The sequence below is a fragment of the Bufo bufo genome, chromosome 3 (assembly GCF_905171765.1).
Source record: "Bufo bufo chromosome 3, aBufBuf1.1, whole genome shotgun sequence".
NCBI lineage: Eukaryota > Metazoa > Chordata > Amphibia > Anura > Bufonidae > Bufo > Bufo bufo.
The window spans coordinates 271,382,624-271,403,920 of NC_053391.1; the positions used below are offsets into that span (position 1 = coordinate 271,382,624).

Genomic DNA, 21,297 nt, shown 5'->3' on the forward strand with positions numbered 1-21,297 from the left:
CTGGTTGGTAGCGCACAATCCAGTGGTGGATTGGCAGGCCAGGGAGATATCGGAGTGGAGTGAGCATTGCAGAGAAAATTGCTTAAATAGCAATTGCTTAGTCGCCTCCATAGCTACCCTACCTACATTTGTTTCGGACTTTGAGGACGTTTTTTCTGAAAAGGGTTGTCAGAAGTTACCACCTCACCGTCCTTATGATTGCCCGGTTAACCTGATTCCCGGTGCAAAATTACCCAAGACCAGGTTATATAATCTTTCGGGTCCGGAGAGACAAGCCATGAAAGATTATATCTCCGAGAGCTTGGCTAAGGGACACATCAGACCCTCTTCTTCACCCGTGGCTGCAGGGTTTTTCTTCGTTAAAAAGAAAGATGGGGGCCTGCATCCTTGCCTAGATTTTCGCGAATTAAACCGGATAACCATCCGAGACCCATACCCTCTTCCTCTCATTCCTGACCTGTTTAATCAGATTGCGGGTGCTAGGTGGTTCTCCAAACTTGATCTTAGGGGGGCCTACAATCTGATTCGTATTAAGGAAGGGGATGAGTAGAAGACAGCTTTTAACACCCCTGAGGGGCATTATGAAAATCTAGTCATGCCTTTCGGTCTGACCAGTGCTCCTGCTGTCTTCCAACATTTCGTTAATGACATTTTTAGTCATCTTATCGGCAGGTTTGTGGTGATATACCTAGATGATATTTTAATTTATTCGTCTGATCTGAAAACACATGAGGTGCATGTCAAACAGGTACTGCAGGTCCTACGGACGAATAAATTATATGCTAAAATTGAAAAGTGTGTCTTCGCCGTTCAGGAAATACAGTTCCTAGGTTATTTATCTGCTTCAGGTTTCCGTATGGATCTTAGGAAGGTCCAGGCAATTTTAGATTGGGATCTTCCTGAGAACCTCAAAGCACTGCAACGGTTCTTGGGCTTCGCAAATTTCTATAGAAAGTTCATTAAAAATGATTCGGTGATTGTAAAACCCATTACTGACATGACTAGGAAGGGGACTGATTCTTCTAAATGGTCTGACGCCGCTAAAATTGCTTTTTCCTCTCTAAAAGAGAGGTTTACCTCGGCACCTGTACTAATCCAACCTGATGTCTCTCAGCCTTTTATTGTTGAAGTCGATGCGTCAGAGGTGGGAGTGGGGGCTGTGCTGTCTCAGGGTCCGTCTCCTGGCAAATGGCGTCCTTGTGCTTTCTTTTCTAAAAAACTATCTGCAGCAGAAAAGAACTATGATATTGGCAATAGGGAAGTATTAGCTATTAAACTAGCGTTTGAAGAATGGTGTCACTTTTTAGAGGGGGCAATCCACCCCGTCACTGTGATTACGGACCACAAAAACCTTCTGTACCTCGAATCAGCTAAGCGTCTCACCCCTAGACAAGCTAGGTGGTCGCTATTTTTTACCAGGTTTAACTTTGTTATTACCTATCTTCCTGGGGCAAAAAATACCAAGGCAGATGCATTATCTCGTTGTTTCCCTGGAGGGGGTAATGTGAGTGATCCGGTACCCATTCTACAAAGAGGAGTGGTTGTTTCTGCGGTACACTCTGTTCTGGAGGGGAAGGTGTTAGAGGCCCAGGGGGACGCCCCGGTCTCTTGCCCCTCAGAGAAATTGTTTGTACCGTTGAACATGCGTCTCGAATTATTAAAGGAACATCATAATTCGGCACTTGCTGGGCACCTGGGTAGTAAAGCAACCTTGGAGCTATTGTCTCGTCGTTTTTGGTGGCCAAGGTTGCGTCAGGATGTAATGGATTTTGTGTCTTCTTGTTCTACTTGTGCGCGCGCGAAAGTCTCTCATACACGTCCTGCAGGGTCTTTATTGCCACTTGTCATTCCCAATAGGCCTTGGACACATCTGTCAATGGATTTTATCACTGACTTACCTTTGTCTGCGGGTAAAACAGTTATCTTGGTAGTAGTGGACAGGTTTAGCAAAATAGTACACTTCATTGCGTTACCCGCACTACCTAATGCTAAGACTCTTGCTCAGGTATTCATCAGTGAAATCGTGAAGCTTCACGGGGTCCCTTCCGATGTTGTTTCGGATCGGGGAACGCAGTTTATTTCTAAGTTTTGGAAAGCTTTTTGTTCCCGTTTGGGGGTACACTTGTCCTTTTCCTCAGCTTTCCATCCTCAGTCGAATGGACAGACTGAGCGTACCAACCAAAACCTTGAGACATATCTAAGATGTTTTGTGTCTGAAAACCAAGAGGTGTGGTCGTCATATTTACCGTTAGCCGAGTTTGCCATAAATAATCGCCGTCAGGAATCTACTGGTAAGTCACCATTTCTTGGTGCATATGGTTTTCATCCCCAATTCTGTACTTTCAAAGAGGGGGGGTCTTCTGGGGTTCCCGAAGAGGAACGGTTTTAATCATCTTTCATCGGTATGGTAGAAGGTGCAAGCTAACTTGAAAAATATGGGAGGTAAATATAAATGCATGGCTAATAAGAGACGGTCGCCAGGTCCGGACCTAGGAGTGAATGACTGTGTGGTTGTCTACTAGGAATATTAAATTAAAGGTTCCCTCTTGGAAACTGGGTCCTAGGTTCATTGGCCCTTACAAAATAGTAGCCATCATTAACCCCGTGGCTTTTCCCGTGGAGCTACCTCAGACTTTTAAAATCCATAACGTCTTCCATAAGTCGTTACTCAAGAAATATGTTCCACCTCTAGAACCGTCACCGCTGCCATCCCCTCCTGTTGTTGTGGATGGTAATCTAGAGTTTCAATTATCCAAAATTGTTGATTCTCGTCGGGTCCGCCGCTCTCTTCAATATCTGGTGCATTGGAGGGGTTACGGTCCCGAGGAAAGAATGTGGGTTCCAGCGTCTGAGGTAAACGCAGACAGGTTAGTTCGGGCTTTTCATGCCTCTCATCCTGAGAGACCTAGTCCTGAGTGTCCGGAAGGCCCCTCGTAGAGAGGGGAGTACTGTCATGAGGGTGTTAAGAGCCACGCCTGACTCCGTTATACCCGGGGTCAGGAAGTCGCAGCGGGTGGCTGCGCGCTCTATGTAGAAAGATTGTGCTGTTTCTTTATGGTAGCTCTCTGGGTTTGCCTTGCAACCCTTTTTGGCTCACTCAGTGATCCGTAGCTCCTTCTCCTCAGCTGTTTCTTGTCCAGCACTCCCAACCTCCTTATATTCCCCTCTCACACTTCTCTGGTTGCCAGATATAGAGCTTCCTGCCTGGACTTCTATACTGACCCACTGGAGCTGTGTAACTGTGTTCCCTGGTTGTTGTTCCAGTACGTTACCCTCCGGATCCCTGTTGGGACTTCGTGGTCTGCTGTTGTCGCCCACCTGGGATTATGTTTGTCTGTATGGTCTGTCCTCTCCTTGGTGTTTTCCTCTTAGTGTCAGTGGTGCGGACTAGTGATCCCACCGCCCCGTTCACTACATAGGGCTCATCTTAGGGAAAGCCAGGGTTTAGGCACGTGATCGGCGTACGGGTGAGGAACCCGTCTAGGGACGTCAGGTGCCAGCCGCAAGATGAGTCAGGGGTCACCACCTTTCCCTCTCCCTTGGACAGGGCCTTCCCATTTCCCTCCCTTTGCGTGACGCCGGTCATTACAGGTAGTTATGGCTACATAAATGTTTCAGTACAGGTAGATTGCACATATCATGCATTTAGTAAGCCTCATATCGTGCAATATGTCTGCAGTTCAAGTTGCCATTCAGTAAGTAGTTTTGTCGTTGTGCTGTTTTAAGCATCCTTTCATTTAATCATTAGGTATCGATTACTAGTGATGCTCAATCTGTTCAGAAATCTGGGTCAACATATTAGTTAGAATGTTGGCAATTGTAGAAAGTAATATGACCTTTCTAACTGCCTTGTACATATTTTGTCTTTAAATGTAAATTTCTACCCCAGCCTGCCGTGCCTGTTGAAAGATCCATACTCACTTGCTTCCAGCTGCTCCATTCCAGCTCCCTTATCAGGTCTTCTGGTTCCCATTCTTTAAACAAAAATAGGAAAAAGCTGGACAGCCCCCTACAATACTAATGGAATTGTGGTTTGGATGTGTCAATCATGCTCACCAATAATTAGCTGCATATACTGTAACATGACCAATTATTTTTGTATGCTATTTGATATAGGTTTCAATTTTATGGTATTTTATAGTGGTAATGTATATTTACACTTAACTTAATTGGAAATTGTTTATTGCAAAATCATAGTTATTTCTTTATATATAGAATGTAGAAGTATATTTACCATTTCTTGAATTGTAAGAACTATGAATGTAATCTTATTGATATTTATAGTTGCGCAGCTCATTTAATAAAGCATTCAGTATGAAAAAAGGACCCAAGTCAGCCACCTCCTACTCTGATATTGAAGAGATGGCAACTCCCGACTCATCTGCACCAACATCACCAAAACAACACCATAGGCCACCAGGTCCAGAGTCACCTTCCTTGCATTCCTCACCTTCATCCTCAGTGTATGTATTTTATATTTTATGTTCAGTCTGAGTTTATTAAATACATTTTGAAATAAACAGAAGATGACCCTTTCAAGTAGACCATTCCAGAAACAGATGAAGACATAATGATCTATGCAGTATAATAAAAAGTACAATGTATTAAAGACTTTGTCCCCATACCTTCAGTAAATACAGTACCTAGCTACTAAATAGATGTTTGATTGACAATCAGAATCACCAGTTAGTCATCTGCATTGATTCTTATGCAAGACTTCTTTAGTAGTGGAAAATAAATAAGGAAAAGTCTAACTTTTATAGCGCCAACATATTTTGCATTGACAAATAAAATTAGATGTCAGCTGAAATGTAACTATTTTATGCTTATCTAGTATATTTGAAGCTCAAGAAGGTGAGGAGCCAGAAAAGAGAGAAGTGTCTAAATTACGGTCAGAGTTATGGGAGAAAGAGATGAAGCTAACTGACATTCGCCTGGAAGCACTTAATTCTGCCCACCAGCTGGAACAGCTTAGAGAGACCATGCATAATATGCAGGTAAATTTGACATACAAAATAAAAGAAACCCTAGTTTTATGTAGGTACATTCTATTTTTTTCATGTTTTGCCATTTCTCATCAGCTGGAAGTTGACCTGTTAAAGGCAGAAAATGATCGTTTGAAAGTGGTACCTCCCTCAGTACCCACAATCAATCCTTCTGCTTCTCCACGACGTTCATTGGCATTGACTCTAAACCAGTCTTTAGGAATCTCTGCATCATCAGATACAGGTAATACCACAAACATGTTTGTTGTTAAAGGATCAGCAGCTCCACATTTTATTCCTGATGGTTCCAGCAATAGCAATTGGTTTTTGCAGTAATTATTCAGTATACTAATTTCCATTCACATTGCTTGATATGATTGCTAATTAGGCCATCAAAATCCTTGCAGAAGAGGTTTGATATGTTTTCTTGTAAGGTTTTCATTACCTTGCCCAGGATTCTGCTAGTATTACAACAAGGTGGGCAGGAAAAGTTTTTGTGCGGTGGGTTTGGGGTCTAATTATTTTTTTTACTATTTTTATAGACCATTGGGGAACTTTATTGCTATTTATTTACTTACACTATACTTTTTCACTGTACACAGCACAGTAGCCCCTCCAGTTACTCTATTTCAGTTATTGTATACTGTATATTTGCTTAGATTTAAACATAATATGAAGCTTCTTTGGATTGTAGGAAACCTTGGCACACCATCTTTGTATCTTCACTTTTCAGTCCTTCCTGTTTTGCTCGGTTTCTCTTTCGGTTTTCAGAGATAACATGTGATAAGCATTCTCCTTAACACTGAGTTCTGTGATAAGAAAAACATATTGTAAAAATCCATTTAAAAAACAAAATCGTACACATTCAAGTCACATTATTATGACCACTTCACACGTTCGACATTGGCAGCACGTAGCTGCACACATATCTATTGCTGCTGTCATACGTAAAAAGGCAGTTTTTCAGGGTTGCAAAAATGGAAAATCATTGGCTTTTGGGCCAAGGGTGGCTGTATTTCTGAAACTGCGCAGTTTGTGAAGTTTGTGTGCTGTTTTGGTGAAAGTGTATTGTAAGTGGATAAATGGCAGCATTGCGAATAAGCAACGTGGAAACTGCCAGGCACCACGTGCCATTGATGTGAGAGTTGAATGTTGGCTATGAAGGTGCCCAAGGGTTTACCAACACACCACAGTGAACTGCTCATTGACAAAATGAACCAGGGGGATACTAGATGTGTGTCTAAAACAACAGTTCAGCGAACCCTACTGTGTATGGGGCTCTGAAGAAGACAGATAGTCACTGCACTTCTGCTAACGAAAGGCTTCAATTTTCGCAGCAGTATCGGAATTGGATTGGAGAAAAAAGGTAGTCTTCTAAAATGTCCATTTATTGATATTCATTTAAAATACAATTCCATAAGTGACACTGACAGAATGGTCTACGTGTTTCAAACCACCAGGTTCTTAATCATGACCTAAACATATACTCATAAAAGAGAGTCACATGAGCCCATTAACATGATTAACTGCAGATGCGGCACACAAATGAACAAATTAACCCTACAGTATACAGAAATGGACAATCTCATAGTATATACTAAATTACAAATAATAATAGATCAATTGCAACATTTGAGATCCAATCTTTGATTTGAGTCCCATGGAGTGCAACAAAAATAATCCGGAAAGTTTCACGAGTAACTTTTTTATTTTATTTTTTATTTTTATTTTACCTCCTCTATGGGGTGTTTCAACTTCTTTTGTTCCTTGGAATGAAAAAGAGGAAACATCACCATTGTGAACTTCTCTAAAATGTTAGAGAGTTGGAGATTATATGCATATGCTTTTTTTGCCTATAGTTATACAGTTATTCCCAGTGTGCTTACTGCAAAATTGTGAGATCTGGGGCTACGCTTTTCGATTTGCAGTTGGATCCATGACCCTGTAATTGGAAGACCACAGGTCGTGAGAGTGGGGATAAGTCTTAAACCTTAATTACTCTTAGTACCGGAGCCCCCCAGATCCAATGCTCCACCCAGATACACAACTTTGCCAGAAAATCATCTGCAGAGGAAGGTCCACGTGGACCGAAAGTTTTCAAATAACTACGATTTGTGGCTTACTTATTATTTTTTCAATATAATGTTGGATCATTTTCTGGATATTTAATGTAATTAAACATTTAATTAAAAGATGAATTAATTGCATTATGCTTACCTGGAGTGCTGTGGATAATTTTAAATTATGGATTGACTGACTAAGTTCTTCACAGGCGCCCATATCTCACAAGTGTGCAGACCTCAACTTTTCTATTTACCTGTGCTAAGGCTACTTTCACACCTGCGTTAGGTGCGGATCCGTCTGGTATCTGCACAGACGGATCCGCACCTATAATGCAAACGCTTAGATCCATTCAGAACGGATCCGTTTGCATTACCATGAACAAAAAAATAAATATATATTTTTTATTTTTTTTGTTCATGATAATGCAAACGGATCCGTTTTGACTTTACATTGAAAGTCAATGGGGACGGATCCGTTTGAAAATTGAGCCATATTGTGTCAACTTCAAACGGATCTGTCCCCATTGACTTACATTGTAAGTCTGGACGGATCCGTTTGCCTCCGCACGGCCAGGCGGACACCCGAACGCTGCAAGCTGCGTTCAGGGGTCCGCCTGCTGAGCGGAGGACAAACTGTGCCAAACTGATGCATTCTGAGCCCCGTTCGGGGCCGCGAACGCTAGTGTGAAAGTAGCCTAAGACCGTGACATCCCCGAATTATCTTATATGTCTTGAATTATACATTGTATCTTGCAGATCTTTCTCCAATGGATGGCGTGAACGGTTCTCTTCAAAGGGAAGTTACACTCCGTACTGTAGTGAGAGTACCCCCACAGCATATTATTAAAGGTGTAAGTTTTTTCATATTAACTTGCATAAGGAAAAAAAAAAAAATCAAATAAAAGGATAAAAATATATAATTTTTCAATTGTAATACTATTATTTATTGCATGCATGAGAAAAAAAATCATTTGTGATTAGCAAATAAGATATAATCAATAATATGATAATTTATGTCTGGTTCATTTTATTAGTCATCTAATTATTTTTCAGGATCTGAAGCAGCAGGAGTTCCTTTTGGGCTATGTAAAAATTAGTAACAAAGCTGACTGGAAAAATCTGGACGATGCTGTTTGCCAAATTTTCTTGGTAACTTTTAATTTTCACAGCTCTGTAGTTTATTCCTGTTTTTGTCTAGATGCTAAATTATACGTCCTATAATTCAAATTTTTTTATTATGTATTTTTTCTTGTAGAATTATGTTAATCAGGTTGACCCTGGAGCTACATTAGGTCTAGGAAGAGATTCTGTGACTGGGTACAACCTAGGACACGTGAAGAGGGATCTAGATTCACATACTCCTGATACTCTTCCTTCCAGAAACCTGCGCAGCACTACAAATATTATTTTGCACTTAAAAGGTTGGTTCACAAGTTTAGGGATAGTGGGTGGTTTGCCTACTAGTGAAACTCTTAAACTAATATTAGGGCTTTTTTTAATCTTTCTGCAATTTTTGTATTCAGGTCTGAAGGAGAGATGCGTTGACCTCCTTGTGTTTGAATCACTTATACCTAAACCAATGCTCCAGCACTATGTTAGCTTGCTGCTTAAGCATCGACGGTTGCTATTGTCTGGTCCGAGTGGGACTGGGAAAAGCTTCCTAGCACATAGACTGGCTGAATATTTGGTGGAAAGATCAGGACGAGAGGTCACTGAAGGCATAGTTACTGCTTTCAATATGCATCAGCAGTCTTGCAAGGTTAGTGAATCTCTTTCCTATACCTATGTATGGTACTGCTTTCTGACATTTGCAGTTAGCCTGTCAGTATGTCAATATGTTGTTATTAATAAAATCTATTTGAAATTAAAGTTCCCTTATAGGACAGAAAATAAAAGGAACTCCAAAATTGCTGTGTTGATGCAGGAATAAAATGTATTTCTACTGGAATGCTGAGGAAAAAATCTAAATGTTTGTGTGGTCGTAAAGGCATTGACTCACTTCAGCAAATGGCATTCATCATGTAGCTAAATTTTTTTTTGAATCAGATCATTTTTATTAAAGGTTTTACATACAGCCAATTATTCAGATAAACCATACATTATATGACAATAGGATATCAATACAGTAAAATCAATCATACTTTATCCAAATCAGCACGTCCATAACACTGCATCAAATAAACCTTTTATTAAATCTCCCAGTCCCCCCAACTCCCTTCCCACCTCCCCCTCTCCGTGTGGTCATCTCCCCCGACATGGACAAAAATGCTCCAATTCTCTTACATCTTAACTTCCAAATCCCCTTAGGACCATTCCATTCCAAATATGCATCAATCTCTGAGACTTCCCCCCAAGTCCAGCCAGCCACACCTGCCATTGCTTCTTAAATTTCTGTACAGTGCCTCTTTTAATATAGATGCCACTCTCCATGGATATCATATGATTGACCATATTTATCCACTCTGATTTAGTCGGAGAGATCTGCTGTATCCAGTGTTTTGCAATGCAGGACCAAAACATATGAGCCAAGTCTGCATCTGGGGCAGCACACCTAGGACAGTTAGAGTCTGCACGTAGACCCATCCTAAACAGGAGTCGTGGCGTCTTGTATACCCTATGAATAAGTAATAATTGCAATCGCCTATGTGCCACACTCATAGATATCGTGGGTTCTGCCCCCAAAACATCCCTCCATTTTTCCTCCGACAGTTCTCCAACATCCCTCTGCCATTTAGCCTTAAGACTGGTTAATGGATCACGTACTACTTTATCTAGTAGACTGGCATAAGCCATGGAGATAATCGTGCGCGATAATCTGGCCTGCACCACTGAATCAATCACCGGCATGGAGTGCACAGTCAAAGGAGGAATCTTCCGTTCCGGAGTCTGCATGGCATGTCTCAATTGTAAGTATTGGTAAAATACACGGTTCGACAATTGAAATTCTGTCTGTAGTTGTTGAAAGGATTTAAGATTATTCTCTAAGTACAGATGTGCTATTCTTTTTACCCCAGCTTTTTCCCAACTGTCAAAACCTTCCAGCTGGAATAGTTCCCCCAACCGTTCATTCCTCCAAATAGGGGTATATTTTGTACATCCAGTAACTCCTATTAACTCCTTTGCTTTCCCACAAATTTTATGTATCAGGAGCATGGTAGGTAGGCCCGGTGATCTCAGTTGAAACTTATGTGCCTCTAGTGCCTCCATCAAAGATGTCAGACAATAGGGACTGTATAATTAACCTCCTAGAGTCCAATAGAATACTGCCATCCTCTATCCCCCATCCTTGCATATGCTGCAATTGTGCAGATATGTAGTACACCCATGGGTTGGGCAAGGCTATACCTCCCTCTGTCTTTGGTAGCTGTAGTTTGGTTAGTGCTATTCTGGCAGTCTTCTTTTTCCATATTAAATCTCTAAATATACCATCTATTCTGCGGAATAGGTACCCTGGAACCCATACTGGTGCATTATGTAATACATATAATAATTGTGGCATTAAAATCATTTTGTCCAGATTAGCCCGTCCCATCATTGAAAGAGGCAGTTTGAGCCAAGACTGTCTTTTGTTTCATTTTCGTCAGTATTGGAAGAATATTAGAAACACAGTAATTTTGTGCATTACGGGTTATCCAAATGCCTAAATATTTAAAGGTATCTACACTCAGGATTGGGATCTTCTCCACCCACCTCTTATCTTCTTGCGGAGACATCAGCATAATCGCCGATTTGGTCCATTAATAGATAACCCTAAGTAGCTGCCAAACAGATCTATAATCTCCATAACCCGACCCACAGAGGTTCTCACATCATAATAACATGTCGTCGGCATATGATGCCATCTTTTCCTCAGACTCTGCGTATTTAAAGCCCTTAATCTGAGAATCCTGCCTAATAAGCGCAGCCAATGGCTCTATAGCAACTGCAAATAGGAGTGGCGATAGCGGACACCCCTGCCGCATCCCTCTCTCCAGGTCAAAGCTATCCGATATTTCATTATTTACTCAAATTTTGGCTCTAGGCAACACATATAATAACCGAACCCATGAAAAAAATACCGGCCCAAATCCAATACGCAGCAGAACAGCCCATAAGTATCCCCACTCAACACTATCAAACGCTTTTGCAGCATCCAATGTCATCACTGCCTTACCCGCTGGGCCCCCCTGGAATTGCCTGCATATTAAGGAACAGCCTTCTCAGATAAATAGCAGTAGATTTAGACGGTATGAACCCTGATTGGTCTGGGTGTATAACAGATGTAATCAGGGGCGGACTGAGAACCCTCAGAATAAATCGAGGGCCCCCTTACAGGCCCCACCCATGTTCTGCTGCAAGCCCCACCCTTGTCCCGCCTCCAGCCACACCCTACACAATCTTTAATAAGATTTCAAAGTTAAAGTGACACAAAAGGCACCCAGACCACTTCAGCTCATTGAAGTGGTCTGGGTACAGTGTCCCTTTTGCAAATCGAGCTGCAATGTTCTAGAGAAACTGCATTGTTTACGTTCCAGCAATAAGTCAGCCTCTAGTCGCTGGCAGCCACCTGAGGGCTTCCTGGAGTAAAACAGACCTTTGGTCTGGTATCTGACGCTGGACGTCCTCACACTCTGCATGATGACCTCCAGGGTCAAATTTTTCCTCATAGGAAAGCATTGATTCAATGCTTTCGTATGGGGTGATGTAATCTCAGCGTCCATTAGTGAGCCTCTGTTAGAAACAGTCCCCTCCACCTTGTACTTGTTCCACTGATCTGCTACTTGTGGGCTACGTGGGTATGAGTTCAGTCACTTCGGCGCGTGATCCCGTGAGACCCGTGACCTACAGCGGCGGGTCTCGCGGGATCACACGCTGCAGGACGGGATTGCGCACCGAAGTGACTGAACTCATGCCCGCGCAGCCCACAAGTAGCGGAACAATTACAAGAGGGGTGGGGAATAGCCAAATTAAAAAATATTTTGAACCAAAAGGTGTGCTTTTGGTGGGTTTTGAACTAATGGTGGTCTGTGGATGGCACTGTCGTGGGGGCTCTGTGGATGGCACTGTCGTGGGGGCTCTGTGGATGGCACTGTCGTGGGGGCTCTGTGGATGGCACTGTGGGTGACACATATATAGCACCTTATGCTATATACAGTCTTGTGAAAAAATTAGGACACCCTTTGAAAGCATGTGGTTTTTTGTAACATTTTTAATAAATGGTTATTTCATCTCCGTTTCAACAATACAGAGAGATTAAAGTAATCCGACTAAACAAAGAAAACTGAAGAAAAGTCTTTTCAAGATCTTCTGTAAATGTCATTCTACAAAAATGCCTATTCTAACTGAGGAAAAAGATAGGACACCCTTGCCCCTAATAGCGAGTGTTACCTCCTTTGCTGAAATAACTGCAGTGAGACGGTTCTTGTAGCCATCTACCAGTCTTCGACATCGGTCTGAGGAAATTTTACCCCCTCCTCATTGCAGAACTTTTTCAGCTGTGAGATGTTTGAGGGGTTTCTTGCACGTACAGCCCTTTTCAAGTCACCCCACAGCATCTCAATGGGATTCAAATCTGGACTTTGACTTGGCCATTCCAGGACTCTCCATTTCTTCTTTTTCAGCCAATCTTTGGTTGATTTACTAGTATGTTTTGGGTCATTGTCATGTTGCATGGTCCAGTTCCGCTTCAGCTTTAATTTTCTAACTGATGGTCTCACATGTTCTTCAAGCACCTTCTGATACACAGTAGAATTCATCGTGGATTCTATGATGGTGAGCTGACCAGGTCCTGCTGCAGCAAAGCAGCCCCAAACCATGACACTTCCACCTCCATGCTTCACAGTTGGTATGAGGTTCTTTTCTTGGAATGCTGTGTTTGGTTTACGCCAAACATGTCCTCTGCTGTTGTGTCCAAATAATTCAATTTTGGACTCATCTGTCCAAAGAACATTATTCCAGAAGTCCTGGTCTTTGTCAACTTTATCGCTGGCAAATGTCAGTCTGGCCTCGATGTTTCTCTTGGAAAGCAAAGGTTTCCTCCTTGCACACCTCCCATGCAAGTTAAACTTGTACAGTCTCTTTCTGATTGTAGAGGCATGTACTTCTACATCAACAGTAGCCAGAGCCTGCTGTAGTCTCGAGATGACACTTTAGGGTTTTTGGATACCTCTTTTAGCATCTTGCGGTCTGCTCTTGGGGTGAACTTGCTGGGGCGACCAGTCCTGGGCATGTTAGCAGTTGTTTTGAAAGCCCTCCACTTGTAGACTATCTTCCGGACAGTGGAATGGCTGATTTCAAAATCTTTTGAGATCTTTTTAAATCCCTTCCCAGACTCATAGGCTGCTACAATCTTTTTTCTGAAGTCCTCTGACAGCTCTTTTGCTCTCACCATGGTGCTCACTCTCACTTCAACAGTCAGGAGCACACCAAACTAAATGTCTGAGGTTTAAATAGGGCAAGCTCATTCAACATGCAGAGTAACGATCTACTAATTATGTGCACCTGGTGTGATATACCTGTGTGAGATCTGAGCCAATTTAAGAGGGAATACATGTGAGGGTGTCCTATCTTTTTCCTCAGTTAGAATAGGCATTTTTGTAGAATGACATTTACAGAAGATCTTAAAGACTTTTCTTCAGTTTTCTTTGTTTAGTTGGATTACTTTAATCTCTCTGTATTGTTGAAACGGAGATGAAATAACCATTTATTAAAAATGTTACAAAAAACCACATGCTTTCAAAGGGTGTCCTAATTTTTTCACATGACTGTATGTGTCATCCACAGATCCCATCATAACAGTGTCCCTGTGAGTGAATGACCCCCAATACAGGGTCTGGGGGCCGGCATCTAGTGTTGTAATGGCAGCGGGGCCCGGTGCAGTCACTGTATTCTATTACACCGGGTCCCGCTCACTGTAATACTAATATTCAAATTTGAACAAGAAGATAAATCCTCTGCGATCCTCTCCCTCTCTGTACTCACAAACTCAGTTCCTGTAAGAGGGTGCTGCTCGCTGGCATGCATGAGGCTACCGTGTTCTGTTATCAGTTTTGGGGTCTGTTCACACAGGGCGACTACACTGCAGACAGGCAAAGTAGATGACATTTTAGCAAATAATCTGCAGTGTAAATTGACCTGCGCCCACATTTCCCTGTTTGCAGTGCGAAGGGTGAAGTCGGCTACTCACAAACTCAGTAGCAGGCCGGGCGGCAGCGCAACTCACTGACGTCACGCGCCTGCGCCTCCCACTTTATGAATGAAGCAGGCGGAGCAGGCGCGTGACGTCAGTGAGTTGCGCTGCCGCCCGGCCTACCTGCTACTGAGTTTGTGAGTACAGAGAGGGAGAGGATCGCAGAGGATTTCTCTTCTTGTTCACATATAAAAATTTGTATTACAGTGAGCGGGGCCCGGTGCGATAGAATACAGTGAGTGCACCGGGCCCCGCTGCCATTACCACATTGTTATTCTGCGGCGGGCCCCTATCCCGGCCGGGCCCTCGGACCATGTCCGAAGTGCCCGACCGGTCAGTCCGCCCCTGGATGTAATTACCCTCGCCAGCCTATTGGCAAGTACTTTTGCCAGGATCTTTACATTTGCTGTTGGTAGAGAAATAGGTCTATATGATTCTGGGAGATCAGGATCCTTCCCTGGCTTAGGAATGACTACTATGATGGCATCATAAAGGGAGTCTGGTAACTGACCTACTTCTAGTGCTTTTTCATAGACATTTAGCATTGTTGGCAGTAATTCCTCTCCCAGGGACTTGAACATTTCCACCGGCAGTCCGTCTGGACCAGGTGCCTTTTCATTTGCCATACTACTTAAGGCTATTTTCAGCTCCTCTAATGTGATGGGTAATTCTAGACTCTCTCTCTCTCCTCCTGCGATAGTTCTGGTAAGGTCACATGACTCAAATATTGTATCAGGCCTTCCTCATTATATCTACATTTTGAAGTGTAGAGCTCTTTGTAAAACTGTTGAAACACCTTTAGAATGTCTGCGGTCTTAGTGACCACCATCCCTGACCCGGTTCGCATCTTGTGCGCATATGAAGACTCTGACTGTGCCCTAGCTATTGTTGCCAACATATGTCCTGCCTGTTCACCTTCCTCAAAATATTTTTGCCTCATGAAGAAGCGTCTATTGCTCGCCTGCTCTAAACTGTATGCATTAAATGCCTCCTGTGCCTCCTTCCAATTCGCCATTGATGTTGGAGTGGGGTTTTGGACATGCAGCATCTCTTCTTCCATCAACCTGCGGCTAAGCTCCTCCCCCATGGCTTTCGTTTGTTTTCTGTGCAATAAAGATGCCTCTCAAAAAACGCCTTTAGGGCATCCCACAACACCCCCATGCCAGCTGAGCCCTTATTAATCCTCAAAAATTATTCTACCTGTGTTCGGATCTCCCCTATCTTCATGAGTTTAATCCAGAATGGGTTCATTTTCCAACCTCCATTCATCCATCCCCCCCCCCCCCCCCCTCCATACACAGAATTACTGACAGGATAGAGTGGTCTGAGATCACCCTAGGGGCACGACACCTGTCCCACCCATGGCAGCATTACATGATTACTTAAAGCTAAATCAATACGTGAGAGAGAAGCCTATGTCCCCGAAGCGCAAGAAAACATCTCTCATCTGGATTCCTGATCCTCCAAATATCTACCAAACCCAGCTCATCCAATAGCCTGCCAAAGGGAGTACTTGGGTCGCCAGGTGGCCCCTGCCTCTCAGGAAATTTATCCAGTACCTTATTTGCAAAGTTATTAAAGTCTCCAAGCATCAGTATAGGTAAGTGCGAGGAATATACAGGAATAACAGTACACATTCCACGTTAAAAATAAAGCAATGCAATCCTACATATCGCCCCTCCTGGTCAACCTGAGATTTGCATAGCCTAAAGGGTACGCTCCTATGAATCAGGACACTGACTCCTCTGGAATAAGAGGAATGAACCGAATGATATGACCATCCAATCCAACTAGTGTTCAACCAGCGAAGAGTCTCCTGCGTCATGTGTGTCTCTTGCAAACCCACAATCGAGGGCGGCAGTTTTTTTTAACCTGTCAAAGACTGCGGTCCTTTTAAGAGAGTCCCCAAGGCCTCTAACATTCCATGATATCAGTCTCACAGTCCCCATAGTCCCAAAGTATACATCTCCTGTTGAAAAATATGTCTCATTTGCATCCTTCCTTTTCCATTCAGGCATCCATATAAATAGCTGAGAACCACACGGAGAGTCCCTCCCTGTCCCATTCCCCACCCAACCAAAGAAACATACCCCAATACCCTTCCACTTCTATCTCTCACATGAGAGGAGGGTTCGAGAAATTGTACCCAGCAAGTCAGTGCGAGAGTGAAGAATAAATTAACATAGAGATAGCAACATGAAATATACAATACCATAACTTTTCCCTTAACATCCCTGAGGAGCTGTCCCTGAGTACCACCTCTCTGTACTCAGTTCGCCGCCTGCAGGATCTTCGCTCCCACCTTCCTCCTACTTCACTATTATGAACCAGCTTTGGTCTTAAACAGAACTGTTCCCTCTTCCCTCACCCTATATGAACCATAGCATAACTGAGATATATTTTCAAAACTCAAACACCCAGAGATATAACATCCCCCACTGCAGGTAACATGGGAACACTGCTATTGCAACAGCTAACGTAATATTGCAGTATCATCCCTTTCAAAGGAACCAAGGATATATTCACCAGTCCCTGGCCGGATCAGTCTGGAACTGTTGCTCGCATTCTTTTTTCATATATGTCCAGCCATCGCAGGGTATCTTTGGGTGTGTCCAGAAACGTAGTAGTGCCCAGGGCCACGACCCGCAGCTTAGCTGGATATATCATAGAATACGGGATTTGTAGTAGACGCAGTCTTTTCTTAACATCCAGAAAGGACGCCCTGTTCTTTTGTACCTCCATCGAATAGTCCGGAAACAGTGATACCTTGGCTCCATTGATCTCCAGATCGGGCTTCTCTCTCGCCTTGCGGAGTATTGCATCTCGGTCCTTGTAGTGTAGGATTTTGATCAATACCGGTCTTGGCGGTCGTCCAGGGGGGCCAGGTCTGGTAGGCACCCTATGCGCCCTTTCCACTGCAAATAACTTAGATAGCGTATCAGCTCCAAAAGTATGGTGAAGCCAGGATTCAAAGTAGCGCCCTATATCTTTTCAGGGACTCCTACAAGCCGTATATTGTTGAGCCTTGACCTGTTTTCCAGGTCATCGGTTTTTGCAAATAAGGCTGCTATTTCTTGAGCATGTTTTTTCATCATAGCCTGTAATGGTGGAAGATTGTCCTCCAGAGTACTCACTCTTCCCTCCACAGCTGTGGTCCTCTCTGCCACCTTCTGCAAATCTGCCTGATGATGGACACATCTGCTTTTATGCCACCCAATTGAGAGTTGAGTAAAAGCAAAGCTGCATTACAGTTCTGAACAGCAGTGAATACATCTGCAATAATAGGTGAACTCACAGACGCTTCAGCACCATCCCCCTCTGCTGACTCCGTCACTAAGTGCTCCGTGCTCCTTATCTCATGGCCGCCTCCTTCTCTCTCCTTCCGTGCGGCTCCTGCAGTGAGGGAAGGATCATTCCAGGATTCCCCTGAGTCTGCCTCTGTTGTGAGCTGTGCTGAGGCATGTGGAGTATGTGCAAATCGCTCCAGCTTCCCTGCCACTGCTCTCCTCCTTGTCGGCACCATGTGCTCCCACCTCGGCTCGATCTTGGACTTCAGGCTCGTATGCAGCGTCTCCCTGCCTTCGCTTGCTGCGTCCCCCAGGCCCCAGCCATCACAGTCTTCTCTCTGCGTGTCTCAGGTGTGTAGCACTAGTATAAGCACTTATGTTTAGGGCTTCGGGCCGGTAGTATAATCGCTGGTTTCAGGATAATGTCGGCTGGAGCTCCTCACCACACGTCTGCTCACATCGCCTGCTGGCACCCCCCCCCCCCCATCATGTAGCTAAATTTAATACAAGACTCTTACTAATGTATTGTGATTGTCCATATTGTCTCCTTTGCTAGCTTGATTCATTTTTCCATCTCATTATACACTGCTTGTTTCCCAAGGGTTATTGCTCCTCACCGCTGAAGCTCAGAGACAAGGTGGCTGAGATGGGAACTGCAGCACAAGCGTAGCTATGCGTACTCCCACAGTCCCAGCCACCAGAGAGGCTTGCACTTTTCTTATAGTGTGTCAGCACGGCCACCGTTGATGGATTGCAGCGATGGAAACGAGCAGTGTATAGTTTAATAAAAAAAAAATAAATCAAGGTCACAAAGGAAGCAATATGGTCAGCGACAATACATTAGTAACTGCCTTGTATTAACTTTGTCTACATAATAAATGCCATTTGCTGAAGTGAGACAACCCCTTTACATGGTAAAATATAACATTTTAAAATTGTTTGTAATTTTGTTTTTACATTTTTGCCCTCAGAACAGTGATCATTGTCTCCATAAAACTGAATACAATTTGTTTTCAAGGTGTTACTTCATGAATTAAAATATATATCTGGATTAATGCAGCCCATTATTTTAAAGGGCATCCGTCAGCAGATTTATACCTATGAAACTGTTACATATGTGCCTGGCAGCTGAAGGTATCTGTGTTGGTCCCATGTTTATATGTGCCTACATTGCTGAGAAAAATGTTTTAACCCCTTAAGGACACAGCCTTTTTACACCTTAGGACCAGGCCATTTTTTGCAAATCTGACCAGAGTCCCTTTAAGTGCTGATAACTTTAAAACGCTTTGACTTATCCAGGCCGTTCTGAGATTGTTTTTTCGTCACATATTGTACTTCATGACACTGGTAAAATGAAGTCAAAAAATTATTTTTTTTTGCACCAAAAAATACCTAATTTAACAAAAATTTGGAAAAATGTAGCAAATTTCAAAGTTTCAGTTTCTCTACTTCTGTAATACATAGTAATACCCCCTAAAATTGTGATGACTTTACATTCCCCATATGTCTACTTCATGTTTGAATTGTTTTGGGAATGATATTTTATTTTTTGGGGATGTTATAAGGCTTAGAAGTTTAGAAGCAAATCTTGAAATTTTTCTGAAATTTACAAAAACTAAATTTTTAGGGACCAGTTCAGGTCTGAAGTCACTTTGCGAGGCTTACATAATAGAAACCACCAAAAAATGACCCCATCTAAGAAACTACACCCCTCAAGTATTCAAAACTGATTTTACATACGTTGTTAACCCTTTAGTGTTGCACAAGAGTTATTGGCAAATGGGGATGAAATTTGAGAATTTCATTTTTTTGTCTAATTTTTCCATTTTAAACCCATTTTTTCCACTAACAAAGCAAGGGTTAACAGCCAAATAAGACTGTATCTTTATTGCCCTGACTTTTGCCGTTTACAGAAACACCCAATATGTGGCCGTAAACTACTGTAGCGGCCACACAGCGGGGCGTAGAGTGAAAGGTGCGCTGTTTGGTTTTTGGAGGGCTGATTTTTATGGACTGGTTTATTTACAACCATGTCCCATTTGAAGCCCCCTGATGCACCCCTAGAGTAGAAACTCCCTAAAAGTGACCCCATCTAAGAAACTACACCCCTCAAGGTATTCAAAACTGATTTTACATACGTCGTAACCCCTTTAGGTGTTGCACAAGAGTATTGGCAAATGGGATGAAATTTGAGAATTTCATTTTTTTTGTCTAATTTTCCAATTTAACCCATTTTTTCCACTAACAAAGCAAGGGTTAACAGCCAAACAAGACTGTATCTTTATTGCCCTGACTGCCGTTTACAGAAACACCCAATATGTGGCCGTAAACTACTGTACGGCCACACGGCGGGGCGTAGAGTGAAAGGTGCGCTGTTTGGTTTTTGGAGGGCTGATTTTTATGGACTGGTTTATTTACACCATGTCCCATTTGAAGCCCCCTGATGCACCCCTAGAGTAGAAACTCCCTAAAAGTGACCCCATCTAAGAAACTACACCCCTCAAGGTATTCAAAACTGATTTTACATACGTCGTTAACCCTTTAGGTGTTGCACAAGAGTTATTGGCAAATGGGGATGAAATTTGAGAATTTCATTTTTTTGTCTAATTTTCCATTTTAACCCATTTTTTCCACTAACAAAGCAAGGGTTAACAGCCAAACAAGACTGTATCTTTATTGCCCTGACTCTGCCGTTTACAGAAACACCCAATATGTGGCCGTAAACTACTGTACGGCCACACAGCGGGGCGTAGAGGGAAAGGTGCGCCGTTTGGTTTTGGAGGGCTGATTTTTATGGACTGGTTTATTTACACCATGTCCCATTTGAAGCCCCCTGATGCACCCCTAGAGTAGAAACTGAAAGGGCCCCTGGTTTGTCTGTGGGTGAACCTCCGGCCGGGCAACCACTAAAGACCAATACACGTTGATAGGTTTAAAATGGTTGTAACTTTATTTTGATATCGCACACAATTTATAGATGCAAACCACAAGATTATCATATACCTCCCCTAAGCTTAATCCAATCAGGTAACGAATTTATTAATCTCACCTCTATACAACCTTAGTAAAAAAGTCATGATAAATTCCAAGAAACAAGGTACATATGTGATGCATTTATAATTCTTGGAATTAAGATATCTAACCATAATCTTTGTTGACTTTAGCTTTGTTCAGATATTTCGCGGAATTATCTTCGTTTATTTTGTACCAACATATACCTGATAAAAAATGTCCTTCACTTATCTAAACCAGAAGTGAACGTCAAAATATAAAAATGCTTATATCTACAACCCGTATTAATGTAAAATCTATCTTTTTGCTAAAGCCTGCATATCTCTTTCTAGCCATGCGGTTTTAAGCTACCGACCTCTATTTCCTCTTAGCTCGTGTTGCTAGACCTCATTTCCTGTTTAGCTTGTGTTACTAGACCTTGCTGTCATAAGAGTATAAAATATTTCCTTTAAAGAAGAACTCTGCATATTTAATACAAGCATATAAGGCTGAATTATTACATATATATGTGAACGTGTGTGGATATAGACATAATTTCCTTACAATCCCCTCTTTGATCATATGGAATTCCTATTCCATGTGATCACTCCTTATGCCACACACCAATTCTCGGTATCTTTCTCAGGGTACTTCCCTTTTTAAGGGTGACATATTCACAGTTTCATTCTCTGAATCATCTGCTTACTAAACGGTTCAGGAAAGTTTTGATCTTTCAAGTCATCAGTTTCTAATTCATTGGTATACTCCCTGAACATAAATTCTTCCTCATACAAGTCCTGCAT

The 21,297-nt window shown here is 42.6% G+C and overlaps 1 protein-coding gene across 1 annotated transcript in view; it reads left to right on the forward strand.

Annotated features, from left to right (window-relative positions):
- NAV1 (neuron navigator 1) overlaps positions 1-21,297 on the forward strand; it is a 689,603-nt gene that overhangs the window by 424,952 nt on the left and 243,354 nt on the right. Inside the window, 7 exon segments of the mRNA XM_040424146.1 lie at positions 4,285-4,463; positions 4,835-4,997; positions 5,082-5,229; positions 7,805-7,899; positions 8,102-8,197; positions 8,304-8,469; positions 8,572-8,807. Of these exon segments, the coding sequence (XP_040280080.1) occupies positions 4,285-4,463; positions 4,835-4,997; positions 5,082-5,229; positions 7,805-7,899; positions 8,102-8,197; positions 8,304-8,469; positions 8,572-8,807 (1,083 nt within the window).